The 13,955-nt window shown below is 33.2% G+C and overlaps 3 protein-coding genes across 6 annotated transcripts; all 3 read left to right on the top strand.

Moving 5' to 3' along the window:
• The first annotated feature begins 3,039 nt into the window (after nt 1-3,039).
• LOC107420071 (uncharacterized) lies at nt 3,040-3,786 on the top strand. The gene has a single exon (XM_016028935.4). It carries the CDS (start codon nt 3,219-3,221, stop codon nt 3,576-3,578), a length of 360 nt encoding a protein of 119 aa, XP_015884421.1. The 5' UTR covers nt 3,040-3,218; the 3' UTR covers nt 3,579-3,786.
• Nucleotides 3,787-6,033: 2,247 nt separating this feature from the next.
• On the top strand, nt 6,034-9,136 carry LOC107420016 (uncharacterized). 3 transcript variants are annotated; one of them, XM_060817418.1, is made up of 6 exons: nt 6,034-7,192; nt 7,432-7,627; nt 7,734-7,928; nt 8,058-8,123; nt 8,284-8,460; nt 8,569-9,136. In XM_060817418.1, the coding sequence occupies exons 2-6, from the start codon at nt 7,478-7,480 to the stop codon at nt 8,782-8,784; spliced, it is 804 nt and encodes a 267-aa protein (XP_060673401.1). In that variant the 5' UTR covers nt 6,034-7,192; nt 7,432-7,477; the 3' UTR covers nt 8,785-9,136. The 3 variants fall into 3 exon arrangements, with proteins under 3 accessions (XP_060673401.1, XP_060673402.1, XP_060673400.1); XM_060817419.1 differs by having other exon boundaries at nt 7,729-7,928; nt 8,058-8,189; XM_060817417.1 differs by having other exon boundaries at nt 6,036-7,192; nt 8,058-8,189.
• A 158-nt stretch (nt 9,137-9,294) lies between these two features.
• On the top strand, nt 9,295-13,900 carry LOC107420015 (probable magnesium transporter NIPA9). Of its 2 annotated transcripts, XM_016028876.4 has the most exons (9): nt 9,295-9,579; nt 10,053-10,151; nt 10,572-10,701; nt 11,055-11,143; nt 11,804-11,860; nt 11,948-12,006; nt 12,291-12,411; nt 12,749-12,897; nt 13,226-13,900. In XM_016028876.4, the coding sequence occupies exons 1-9, from the start codon at nt 9,469-9,471 to the stop codon at nt 13,443-13,445; spliced, it is 1,035 nt and encodes a 344-aa protein (XP_015884362.1). In that variant the 5' UTR covers nt 9,295-9,468; the 3' UTR covers nt 13,446-13,900. The 2 variants fall into 2 exon arrangements, with proteins under 2 accessions (XP_015884362.1, XP_048331883.1); XM_048475926.2 differs by lacking the exon at nt 10,053-10,151.
• Nucleotides 13,901-13,955: the final 55 nt, after the last annotated feature.

Raw genomic sequence — 13,955 nt, 5'->3', positions numbered from 1 at the left:
CAAGCAGGAAACCTTCCTTTGGTTCTAAGCATTCTTGTATAGGGGCAGTTAGGCACTCTACCTCTCTTTCTTCCTTCAGCTCAGATGCTTGACCAACAATTTCAGCTGTCCATCTGGGAAGGTTCTTTCTCCTTTCTCTGAATCCAGTAGCTTTGACAGACTAATTTCTTTCTTCTTCCCTTTTTGTATTGCTGCTATACCGTGTAAATATCCAAGCTCTTCATACCTCCTAATTGAAGAATTAGCTTCTCTATGTCTTCTTTTGGTGCTTCCCTTTGAACAATATTTTTTCATCACATAAAAAAGTTGATATTTGCACTAATTAAATACATAATCCTTCATTAGTTCACTTTTTTGTTTTCTTTCAAGACAAGAAAACAAGTTCCCCGCAGATAAAATGAAAAAACAAATACTAATAAATCCTATTCCTCTGTCAAATTAGTAAGAAAACGTAGGAAAACAAACACATCTCAAACCGTACTCTCTACAATTTTTTTTTTTTTTTTTTTTTTTTTTGGGTTCATTTTGGGTAAGTGGGTTATAGTTTTGAGTAATGACATGCTGGTTAAAGAATTTTTGTACATAAAAAATAAATAAAATTCAAAGGACATATAGAATTCGTATATCAATATTTCTATATTCATATTTTTATTATTTGCTTGTAATTTAAAGATCAAATTTACGAAAAATAAAAATTATTTAAGATTATTATAGATGTTTTCTGGTTTATACACTTAAAGGACAAATAAATCGCAAACTTTTTTTACATTTAAAAAGTTTTACTGGCTTTTTATAGTAGCTATAACTTTTCTTTTTTTAAAAAAAAAAAAAAATCTTGTTGTTTCTATTGTTACCCAAAAAATATTTTTGTTTTCATATCTTTTGTTTTATTTTTAATGATCTCTCTTTTTTTCAATGTTCTAAAAAGCGTAAGACCTCGCAAGATAATAAGATCAAATCTTAAGTTTTACGAGCCTAAGCATGCTTAGGCGAAACCTAAGTATGTTTCGACGAAGCCGAAGCTTGAAAAGGAGTTTCACAATTATATGATTATTTTAATTATTATAAGGCTACTAATAAACAAAATAATTCATATTTTAAATGTCAAGATATATATAAGTCTATATTACTTTTGTATGTACAATAAACATGAATTAGCATATAATTAATCATAATAGATTTATGAAAATTTATGTTTTTCAAGTTTCCAACAACAGATTAGTTTTAAAACATATATATATTACAAACCTACAAGTACCTAATAATTCCTAGATTAATACATACTTTAGTTATTATCATAATCTACCTCTTGTTTAATTCTTTATCGGCTTCAATTCAATATCTACATTTTTATCCAACTCATCTTCCGTACCATCTGATACAAAATTATTTTCCTCAGGTTTTTTAATTTCAACTTGAGCATTTCTAAAATCTTTTTTAGGTGGTAACATATCATTCTCCATTTCATCACCATTTTTATCATCATTACAACCTTTGGCAATCCGTGATTGTACATTATTAGCATCACTTGCTAGTAAAGTTTCTAATTTATTACTCTTCTTTTTCTTATTCATCATTTTTATTTTTTTATTTAAAAATAAAACTTAATCTTAAAAAAGTTTCCATTTTTTAACAATTTTTTTAAATTTTTTAATTTCTCATTAATTGTTTTTTAATATTTTTTAAAAAATAATCTTAGAAAATAAAAAATTTTGAACAAAAGAGCTCTCATCTTTTAGTTTTTATGAACGCATTAGACGGTCAACACAACATTGATCGTCTTTTTTTATTGTAAAACATTATCTAAAAACATCATGCATAGATGACATCTTTTTCCGCTTTTTAGAACTCTGCTTTTTGTTCTTTCTTTTTTAGCATTTTGTTTTTAAGCTACAAAAATATTATGATCCCTTTATTACGTTGTGCGAGAAATGTTATGATCCCTCTAATGTTGCCTTGAGAAGTTAAGACGCATGTGACACCGAATAAAATCCTTATAGCTCTTTGGACTCCTTTTGAGAATTCTTCTATATTATTCTCCTTGAGAAAATAAACCGAAAAAACAAATTCAACCAATTTCCATTTTCTAGTTAGCCAAACAGCAAGTACTAACTATTTTTTTTTTTTTTTGGTGAATAGAAAATACCAGCTATGTAATATTGAGCTTGTAGATTTTCCTTTGATACTACATATAAATTATCACCGTTTTAGATTAATTACATTAGAATAAAGTCATTTTAAACATATATATTTGATTGTTTTTTATTTCCTTAATTTTTCAGGATTTGGAACAATTCCTTACCAATTAAACCATTAATTCTCTCCCACCTAAACAAGAATTTTACACTCCCACCTTGCTTGTCTCTTCCATTATCTTACCAGACTGGATTTTATTTATATGCCGAGCTAATAAATTTCTAGTAAGTTGCAGTGCATATGTTGTAGCACTTATTCTCACATGGATGCTTTAGCTTTTGATGAATATGAAAATAATTTATTAGAAAGTAGATTTAAAACCAAGTGAAGACCAATGTTATATAACAAAAAGTAGCAAGTGAATTGTGACGATGAATTAGCTTGCTTCTTCTTAGCTATCATTTTTAATGGTTACCTATTTGGTATGGAAAAAATTTTGTTTTTTTGGTAATCATATGGACAACATTTTGTTGTAAATTTAAAATATTGCAACTTCGGGCTGGGTAATTTGGCCTGCTGCCCGTTTAAAAATGGTTACAAAATAACCGAAAATGGAGCTTTACAGACAAAACCCTCAAAAACAAAAGAAATGGTGTTTTACAGATTAGCAATTTGAAAAATGTAAAGTAGAACCAGTATCCATCCAAAAAGTCTTTTTTATTTAATTTTTTGTGCTTTTTGAAAATGGTAACTTTGTGGGCTCAAGGCCAAACTGGTAGTGGATTAAATTGATTAACTTTCTTGGTCAGTGGAGAAAATTCCCCATCGACGAAAAGTTGAAAAAAATAAAAATAAAAACATGCAGTAGACAAAATGATTCCCCGATCAACACGCCATCTGATAAAAACGATCAGTTTTTAAAGTCAGCCGAAGTCTCCAAAAAGATAAAAACGAAGCCACAGCCAACGAAAGCCAGAGCCTTTTTCATGTATATATTGGACCCTACCAGGCAACCACCATTACTTCTATAAGACCTAATAGTCTCTCTTTCCTCCCAATCTCTCTGCCAACCTTCCATCATCATGGAGGACTATAACAGATCAAAGTCGTATTCGTATGGAGGTGGGATGATGCAGATGGAGACCTACTATGGACCTCCTCCCGGAGCTCCAACCTCGTATGACCTCAGGAGCTACAGTGCTTCCTATTCACAAACCCAGATGGGTTACAACACAAACAGAGACATCAAGTTCAAGAAAGGGAAAAGCACTTCTGGGTCTTCTTCAAGGTCTTGGAACTTCACCGACCCTGAGTTTCAGAGGAAGAAGAGGGTTGCTAGCTATAAAATGTATTCTGTGGAAGGCAAAATGAAGGGCTCCTTCAGGAAAAGCTTCAGGTGGCTCAAGGATAAGTACACCCAAGTGGTTTACGGATGGTGGTGATTGGTGGGTATTTTGTCCTATATTCTGTTCTGTAAGTTTTGATTGGCAACCATGAAAATCATTTCATAAGGAAAATTTTTATTATTATGGGTTTTGATCATTAGTAGCTCATGGTAATTGTAAATTGGGTAAAACGATTACTCTATTGCCTCCTGGGTTTCTTTTTTTCTTCTGGGTTTAATTCTATTCTTATGCCCTTTACAGTTCTTACTGGTTTTCGGTGATCTCTACTTTGTTAAGCTTAAAGTATAGTGTACTCGTCATTTTGCCTCTGGTTTATGTGCTAGTTTTTTGAACCATTTTAATCTTAAGATGTAAGATCGATCCGCGAGAGCATGGTATCAGAAAAATTTACTTAGTCATGGGATTGTCGAGATGTTTGAATCCAGGGAAATTTTTGCTTTATTGTTGACAGTCAATAGGAAATAACGTAACCATTGAATATTCTTTTTCCACAAATTGGAAATTTCAAATGGCCCTTCTAATATACTAAAAACATTGTTAACTTAAGCAAAGTTCTTGCACGATACTGAGGCTTCCTCCTTCTGATAGATGCTTACTTGTAGTAGACTTTATTGACTGGGCGACTTACATCCAATATGTCCATTTCCAAAAGACCAAAACGCTTTACCATATAAATCTACTTTCATTGCTTTGGCTTTAAATTTTTTTTCAAAGATTCACCCTGCATTTAATTGAAAATTTCATTTTACTGTTATTAGCGGTGGTCCAAATGGTTTGTGATAACTCTGTTGCTCCTTTTAGTTATAACTCTGTTCTTCTAGTGCATTTAAAATTTATTTGCTGCAATAAAGTGCCAATGAATGAGCATGAGTAGCTCTCAACAATTGCGTAATAAAAATATTAGGACTTTGCATCCTTCAGTTTGTCTATTTGTTCATATATCTTCAATGTGTGAAGTAAAGTAATATTTGGGCCAATAAAAAGGTTCATCATAAATATTTTGCATTCATTAAAACTATAGCCATTTCCTTGGGTTGGTGATATCTCCATGTAGGAATGAATGAGCATCCCTTTCCATAACCCACAAGTAGGAAACTTGTAGCATGAATTTGTTATTATGTTTGATTAGCATAATTGTGTGCAAAGTCACTTGGCATCAGCAACAACTGTTGTAAAACTTTGCAGCCAATTTGATGTTTACTTACCTGTTACCATTGTTGGAAGTTCTTGCTTTTCCCATAGAGCTCCTTTGGAACCATGTCATGTGAACCGTGTAGACTGATGCTAGTATGTGATCTTGGAATTTCTTAAATATCTGGCTTTGGATTATTTCCTGGTCTTGAGAATCAAAAGATTAACTGATTTTTAACATTAGTACTAGTGGATGAACCGAGCAGGGAGTTGAGTGTAAATCAAGCCTAAATTTCCTTGTGAGGTTGATGGACTAGTGAATCCAATCTCAGATATTACATTTTTCTGTGGTCGAAGAACTCCATCCATGCCCTATATATTTCTGTCTATTTTGACCGTTTTGAAGTTTATATTTTAGAATTTCGGTGCTTGTAGGCTCCAATATTATTATTCCCACAGTTTCTTTTTAAATCTAGGAATTATTTGTTTAATACAGTTAAGAAATTAATCACCTTGCCACTTAAGCCCTGATAATGGACATATTAACCTTAATGATTATATATTCAGTACAACAACTATGTTTGAAATATTTTCACTTCTTTTTATTTATTTATCTTTTTTTTGAATTTTAACCAAAGCGAAAATTAGGTCCCTGTTAAGGTTCTAATGTATTTAGCTTACAAATGTAAAATTTTCACAATCAATTCGGATCCCTCTTGTAAATGTAAAATTTCTCAGTTTCTCAAATTGGTATGAGTCACTGGCCATTAATATTATCATTTTCTTAGGCACAAAAATAGATGTTTTGCCCACCATCGAAGGTAGTAGTTTAGTATAAAAAAATCATTCAACCTTCACATTTGCGAGCACAAAAGTTAAAATTTGAATTTTAGTGAGTTTTATTATTATTTTGGGATATCTCATGCCCGACAATTCGGGTTGGTGGGTCGTGTTCGTGTCAACCCGTTTAATAATCGTGTCAAAAATGCCTAACCTGAATACGACCCATTTATTAATCGTGTCAGGTACCTAAAACACTAACCCGACCTGTTTATAAACAGGTCAACACGACACGACCCGTTTAACACGATTATTTTAACGGGTCGTGTTGACCTATTAACCCGTTAACCTGAAATTGACCTATTAACCCGAAAACTAACATATTAACCCGTTAATCCGAAAATTAACCTATTAACCCGAAAAAAATTTTTATTTTATTTTTATTTTTATGTTTTTGTTTTATTAAAAATGTATTTTTTGTTTTTAAAAAATTAGTAATAGAAAATTATTTTTATAAAATTTTTAATTTATAATATCTTTTAGTTATTAAATATTATATTAGTGATAAAATATTAATTTAAAATTAAATTTAAATGGGTTGTAATAGGTATATAATCGTGTCGGGTTGAAACTGACACGTTTAATAAATGGGTCGTAACGGGTCAATTTCGAGTTAAACAGGTCAACCCGAAAATGACACGATTAATAATCGTGTTAAACGGGTTGACCCGATTATGACCCGAACCCATTTATAATAAACCCAAACTCATTTATTCCGTGTCGTTTTCGAGTCGTGTCGCCGTGTCATGATCCAAATTGCCAGGTCTACCGAATATAGTGTACTGCAGGGCTCAACGGGACGTAGTTGGAGGGGCGAGTAGGGGAGTGAACAAAATAATGGTCTGTGTATGTTCCCCCTTGTTTGACAGCACTAGTGCGTACTCGGTCCCCTATAAAAAAGAAAAAAGTTTGACCGACCGTAATTATAATTGCGTGGTGCAAATTGGAGCTCGTACTAATTACGAGTTTATGATCCAAAAAAAAAAAAAAAAACAAAACAAAACAAAAAAATGTTGATGGTAAGTCGGATTGTGGAACATTATGCGTTGTAATTGTAGTAGTGGGGTCAATTTCAATTGATGGCTTCATCCATAAATATTATCAAATCTAATACGCATCTCTTAAAATGAAGTATTCCACGCACTGTGCAATTTATGAATCTATCATATATTTAGTAAGCCAAAAAAACTTTGTTTTAGTAATTAATTTTAAGGAAGTAGTGGGGATTAATCATAAACTATATGTAGATAATTTTTTGGTAACCAAATAAATAAATAAATAAAAAAAATTGGAAAGGTGTAATATTCGTTATACCAACTTATACTTTTTCGTCGTACTTAAGCAATCACAAATCATATTCTTTTTTCATATATATATATATATATATATTTTGCTAAAATCATTTATCATAATCTTAATCTTAAGCTATTATTAAATAAATATTGAATGCCTCATGTCCAATGTCCATTTGCTAAGCTGTAATAAAAGTTTGACTTTTCTTAATTTATATTTTATTGACAAGTGATGAATATATACTTTGACAAGGTATTCAACTGACTTTGCGTGGGCGGCAAGTGGAAATGAGGCTAAAGCCGAACCTTTTGAATTGCGATTCAGATTAGTCCAAAACATCATCAGAAAGAGCTCAAAGGTCATCATCATCGGAAGTTAGGCTTAAGGTAACTTTGACTTTCTTTCGTTCTTTCTTTTTTTCTTTGTTGTGTCCAAAACTTCATTCTGCACTTCAACTCTACAAGAAATTTGATGTTGATGTATTTCAGGCTTACCTAATCATTCTTCTTCATATTTCTTTCTTATATAGCTCTGCCTTATATGTATGTTTAAAAGTATAAGGTAATACATATTTATGCATACTACTAATTCGAACCACTTATGACTTTGCTCTTTTTATTGTTAGCTTGACGATCGAATCTCAGTTGTCTTATATCAACATTTGGAAACACATGGAAGATGCAGAAGCTTATAATAATTTAACTCTAACAAGCCAAGGAGACGACAGCATTATTCAACTCAGAATTGAAGAAACCAAAAAACTGATTCAAAAGTTGAGTCAAGAAAAATTTGAAATCACCACAAAAATGAAAGAGAAAACGGTATTGCCCAAAATGTTCTCTCAGCTTGCATTAAATAGAAAGATTAATGATCTTCATTTGCTTCTTGTTAATTATCTAATATAATCTGATCTATTTTCAAGGACAGTTTGATCGAAACCACATTTGCAATCGATTGGAGAGGCTAAGCTACCATGAAGAGGGAATAAGAGAAACAATGTCTCGGTTGAGGAAGGAATTGGATATTTTGGAAATGTGCGAAGACAAACTGCATTTTGCAAACAATGCTTACCAAGTAAAACCCATGAGTGCCTCCTTCTCAAACCAACAGCTCGATAACCATGTAAGAAAAATAATACTCATATATATGTATATATATATATATGTATATTGCAGTGTAAGCTCAATCTAAAAACTAAAACTGTTTTTTCATACTTTGGGGCTTATTGGAATTTGGGTATGGAATATTCAGAAAGCACATTATCGGATGCTGCATGGAACCGATAGTATAGCCAAGGAAAAGCAGCTTCTGAGAGAGGTCAGAGCAGGCCAAGATTCCCCTGAGGATGAAACGTCCTTGTCAATGCAACAGATTAAATATGCAGTAAAGATTGCTAATTAGTAATTAATATGAATTAACTCAAACGTTAATTATTAATAGAAGTTGATTATATGATATGTACTTGTTAATCAAACAGACTTGGTGGTGGCATCGATCACTCCGATACGAGAAAGATCAAAAGAAAGCCAAAGATGGTCTCAGAGAAATCAAACAGCATGAATGGTGTAGAGATAGAGCTATTGCCAATGCTACTGTCAAAGGACAGATTTGGAACTCTTTGGGTTCCAAAAAAGCCTTACGAGACCAAATCGAAGTAATATAAACTATTACTATAGATTATCTTTTTAACATCTTGCCTGTATAATACTGATTTTTATATTATATAATTAATGTGCTTCTCTATAATCATATGCATTTGTAGGTTCTGAGGACCGATTTAGAAGAATCAAGGAAAAGGCATCTGGAAATCAGGGCCAATATTACGAGTGTGAAAAAAGAATTGAAGGGTGTGGATAGAGAATTCAATTTCTTAAAGAAGCAAATTGTGGATATAGATCGTAAGAAGCTCGAAGCCCATTTGCTTGTCCATGCTCAATTGAAGGAAATAACAATGTCTGTCACGCAAGTTGAACATTAGTGACAAATATCATTGAATTTTAATTTATGTTACTTTTTTTTTTTTTAAATTTCAGAAAAATTGTACCAACTACCAAATAATTAAAAAAAAATAAAATAAAAGTTTTTCGATGCCGTTTAACTAAATTTGAAAGAGGAAACGATGTAGTTTTATACGCAGACGGGGCAGGATGTGATAGATTAACAATCAAAACAATGTACGGCGGAGGATTGGCCACGTGCCTTATAAAAATACGGTGATCAACGGTAAAGATCATATAGATCCAACAGATAAAAAAGTTGGAAGAGTGTAAGGCACGCTATTTAAACCAATAAGTCGCTGCCACGACCCAAAAGTGAAAAATAAAAATAATAAAAAAATTAAAGTAGATTAGATTAAGATTAAAATACAATTCACGGTGCAGAACAGTGTATGTAGGGTGTAAACAATAATCGAAGGAAATATAATTAAAATTAAAATGGAATGAGAGTAGAAACATAAAAGCACAGACGACGGACGACCCAGATAAAATAATAACATAGGATTAAGACCGCATCAAACTACAAAGAGCAGATTTGGCAAATATTATTTTAAGGACAGAATTGCAATATTTTTTGTGTATATCTCTGTCTTTATTGGTGAGAGAAACTTGTTCTCTGTTTTGGTTAATTTTTGAGAGAGAGAGAGAGAGAGAGGGAGGGAGGGATGTGGGAGTCAATCTGTTTAACGTTGGCGGCCACTGCCGGAAACAATATTGGCAAAGTGCTTCAGAAGAAGGGCACCGTCATTCTTCCACCTCTCTCTTTCAAGTTCAAGGTAACCCCACAAATCAATCTTTTCGTTTCATTTTCATGGGTTTAGATTTTATTGCGGTGTGAGTTGGTGGCCCTTGTTTAATGTCTGTTGCAAAATTTTTCGCTTTTTGATCTGGGCTTGTTGTAAAAATGGTAAATTTTAATTCTTTAGACAGGAAACTAGGAAAGTGGCCATTAGGTCATGTCAAATGACATTAATTTCGCGTTTCTCCAATTGCATTTTCCCTTTCTTCCTCTTTGCTAATAAATATTATCTTAATCATATTAAATAAAGGTATTTTTATGTTAAAGTTGGTGTTATCGGAGCAAGATTGGATCTTGACTTTTTTTTTTTTTTTTTTTGGGGGTCGAATGTGGAATTGAACTTCCAAATCTAAACTGGGTTTCAAATTAATTGTGCAATGGAATGCAGCATGATTGTTCTTGTGCATGAATTGAAACTGCTTCTAAATAATCACTGATTGTATTTTGTAGGTGATAAGGGCATATGCCTTTAATAAAGCTTGGGTGATAGGTTTTCTTATGGATATATTGGGAGCTTTGTTGATGTTGAGAGCTCTATCTCTGGCTCCTGTGAGTGCAGCTACAAGCTTCCATATTATTATTTTTTTATTAGCATTGCTGCAATCAATTCGTTCAATATGTTCATTTTCATAGTGTAATCAAAGCAATTGCTTTTCCTGTACATTTGTATGTATTCGTTTAATAATATTACCTAGGTCTCTGTTGATTCATAAGTGAGACTAAAATAGTTATATTAATGATCATCAATTTATTTGTTAACTAAATACCTGAATGTATTCTCTCTGACTTCCAAGTTATCTAAAAAAGAAATAGCATTTGTGCTTTGTTCTTTTTTGCTTTTTTTTTTTTTTTTTTTTTTTTTTCTGCCTCGATTTTAGGATAAATATTTGCAGCAGTTTCCAGAGTGCTTTTGGGTCTCTGGGAATTTATGCATGTCCTTCGTTTTGATAATTCTGTTGGTGTACTTAGGTATCTGTTATCCAACCGGTTTCTGGCTGTGGACTTGCTATTCTTTCTATCTTTTCCCACTTTTATTTGAAGGAAACCATGAATGCTGTTGACTGGCTCGGAATTACTTTAGCAGGCATTGGCACCATAGGTAATGTAAGTTCTTCCTGATTCTTTGCTGGTTTTTGTTCTTCCATATATATAAATATATATGTAATTTATATATCTGATACTTTCGTACAACCTGGTAATATGTATATAAAAATGATTAAGATGATATGTTTTTCTTGGTTAATAATATTCACATAGGACTTCTCTGGTGTTGGTATGAATCAACAATATCTTATCTTTGTACTTTACCGTTTCTTGAAACTGAAAGTTTTGCAGTATGATAGTTAACTCTTTGGGAAATTATATCTTTTGGTTTGTTATGAAAACTGTGCAATTATCAGCTTTTGGTTATGATGTTGTCTACATGATTTTTACAATGCTTTTTATTTGCAGGAGTTGGTGCTGGAGGTGAGGAGCAAGAGGCTTCTGCCATATCTATATTTCACTTACCATGGTTGGCCATCATTGTCGCCATCGTGTTTGTAGGTACCTTATCCCATGCATGATCTGATAATTGTATTTGTATGTCATTGTAGTCAGCAGTATAATGTGCAAGCCTACAAATTTGCTAAGTAATCCTCATGTTGCGATATATTGCTGATGCAACCTTTGTGACCTTGAAGCTTAGGGGAATTGTTCTGAAAATAGTAAATAAGACCCCTGTTTTGCAATTCGAACGTCTTGTTTTGTGAATTTCCTAATTAGATAAAAGCCAAAGCCTTAAAGTGTCTTATACGTTTCTTTTGATTACTTTTGGTTGAGATAAGAATAAAGTTTCGCAGTAAGAATTTTTACCATTTAACATTGAAAGTGTAAAGCACACGTATGAACTGTTGCAACTTCTAAGTTTTCTTCTTGGCATTATGTACCACTGGGATGTTCATTGATGGAGTTTCCTCATAATACTGGTTTAAACATTTGTATTAGCATATTAATTTTTATGCATCTTATTTCAGTTTATTTGTGTTTGGATGGCACTTTGTTGTGGGCGCTAGTAACTCCCATGGAAAGGGTGCCATTCATGCTATATCCAGCTTGTTGCATCATAGCTGGTCATGAAGTTACATTTCATGTATTGTACAGTTGCATCCTTCTATTTATGCGATGCTCTGATTCTAAGTTATAATTAACCCCTTGAATAGGTACTCCTTAATGGTTGGCTTCGTATCTGCAGACATCAACGAAGAGAACAGGAATTGGTTAGTGAATTATGCTTTTAGTTTATAAGTATATGGAGATTAGTATTGTCTCTCTGACCCATAATTGACAATTTACCCATGGTGCAGATGGAATATGAAGTTGTTGAAGAAATTATATATGGCCTGGAATCTGGCATTTTGTTTGGGTAAATTGAGATCTTGCACTAAAAGTGTGCTTCTATTTTGTTCGTTATAAGCTGTAGGTTGCTACAATTTTGTCTCCCAGCTCTGGCATGCTGCCCTTGTGTTGAGCATGTTGATTGTAGTAGTTATGGTCGTCCACATGCCATGATATGTCATTTATGCCATTGAGTACGATTAGTTTATTGATGTTGAATTAGAATGAGCGTTATATGGCAAACATTAAGTTGCTGTAGTTTTTAATCTATGCTTAAAATTTCACATGTAATGCTTACACATCTAATTCCAGGATGGCATCTGTAATATCAAAGATGGGATTTCTATTTTTGGAGCAGGGTTTCCCTAGGATGCTGGTTCCTACATGTATCTCAATCAGCATTTCTTGTAGTGGTACAGGATTTTATTACCAGGTACTTTAATCTCTTTATTGGATTGTTGATTTCCATCTCAATATGCTGGCAAGTAGAAGATGCAGCAGGTGCCAGTACCTATTAACAAAATGTGGTTGCTTTCGTTTAGTTAGTTTTTTTTTTTTTTTTAAATGTATATTAACATGATATAGTACCCCTGTTGTTTGGGACCATAGGTTGGGTTGGACATTCAATAACAGATAATTCCATATCCGTGCTTTTCTTCATGTATAGCTGTATCAAGTGCAGCCTTTCTTTTGAGGCTATTAGATCTGTTAGGCAATTGCTGCACAGACAGCCATCCTGATAATATAAATGTATTATTCCCATTAAACAGACTAGGGGTTTAAAGCATGGGAGGGCGATTGTAGTGTCTACATGTGCTGCCGTGGCATCAATTGTTACTGGCGTACTTGCTGGCATGCTTGCTTTGGGTGAAAGATTGCCGTCAGCACCAACAGCTCGCCTTTCACTTCTGCTTGGGTGGTAAGTTGCCGAGTTAAACTTTTACTCCTTGATCTTAATTGAATAAGCATCCTATAATATCAGCTTCAGGATGTTATATTCTTAAACTAAAAAGTTTTGGCACGTGTATGCAACATATTAAAAGGATCTGTATAGGCATGCTTCTAAAATTTTATTATCTATACTAATTGGATGCAATGGTCCAAGTCTAACAAGTATGTGATCCAGTTTGTTTGATTGAATTCTTACCTTCCTTGTATGACCGTAGAACCTTCAGAAACTTTTGTCGCTGTTCTAGAGGTGCAAACCTACGATCACATGGTTTAATTTGAAGAACTTTCTACTGCAGGTTACTTATCATTGTTGGTGTAATCTTACTTGTGAGTTCAACACGGTTGGTGCGACTCCTTCCTAAGCCATTACGGCATTTTGTAGCAAGTGGTGTTGATAGGAATTTTGTCGTCAGACAATCTGGGTCTACCCGTTCAAGGGATCCGAGTCCTAGTACAGTTATCCAGGCAGCAACATTGCATCATTTAATATCGAACCCTTCCAAAGAGAAGGCTTGAAACTGACAGATGATAAATGCTGCTGCATATGTATAGAGCACTGATAGACCTAACAAGGGAAATCTTGTTGGGGGTTGCACATAACAGAAAGCCAGCTCCTTTGGTCCCTACTTGGAGGCCGGGGTGTATAGTAGACTGCTACTGGCACATCAGTGGGCTTGAAATTTGTGGAGGTCCTATTCTAGGACAAATCTTTGTTACTTGTGTGTGAAAATTTTTTTGTAACCTTCCATTTCGAATTGTTTTATGAAATCAGTCTCAATGACTTTTTTAAACTTTTTTAACTGGCGGTCGTATAATAGGTGTATTAGAAGGGCTGCTTTGATTTACATGGACCTTAATGATTTCTTGTTTGGTGAACAGTTTTGTTTTGTTTTTTTGTGTGTACTGTTTTGAAGAATATTGGCCAGACAGAAACATTTAAACTAATAATAAATAATAATAATTTTGATAAAGTTGGAAGTCGTTGGGTAAAAGTTTGGAATATTTCATAGGGAGACAGGTCTGGGT

The sequence above is a fragment of the Ziziphus jujuba genome, chromosome 5 (assembly GCF_031755915.1).
Source record: "Ziziphus jujuba cultivar Dongzao chromosome 5, ASM3175591v1".
In the NCBI taxonomy this organism is placed as follows: domain Eukaryota; kingdom Viridiplantae; phylum Streptophyta; class Magnoliopsida; order Rosales; family Rhamnaceae; genus Ziziphus; species Ziziphus jujuba.
Note: the sequence above shows the minus strand (reverse complement) of the source record. Positions and strands in the feature narration are given on the sequence as shown.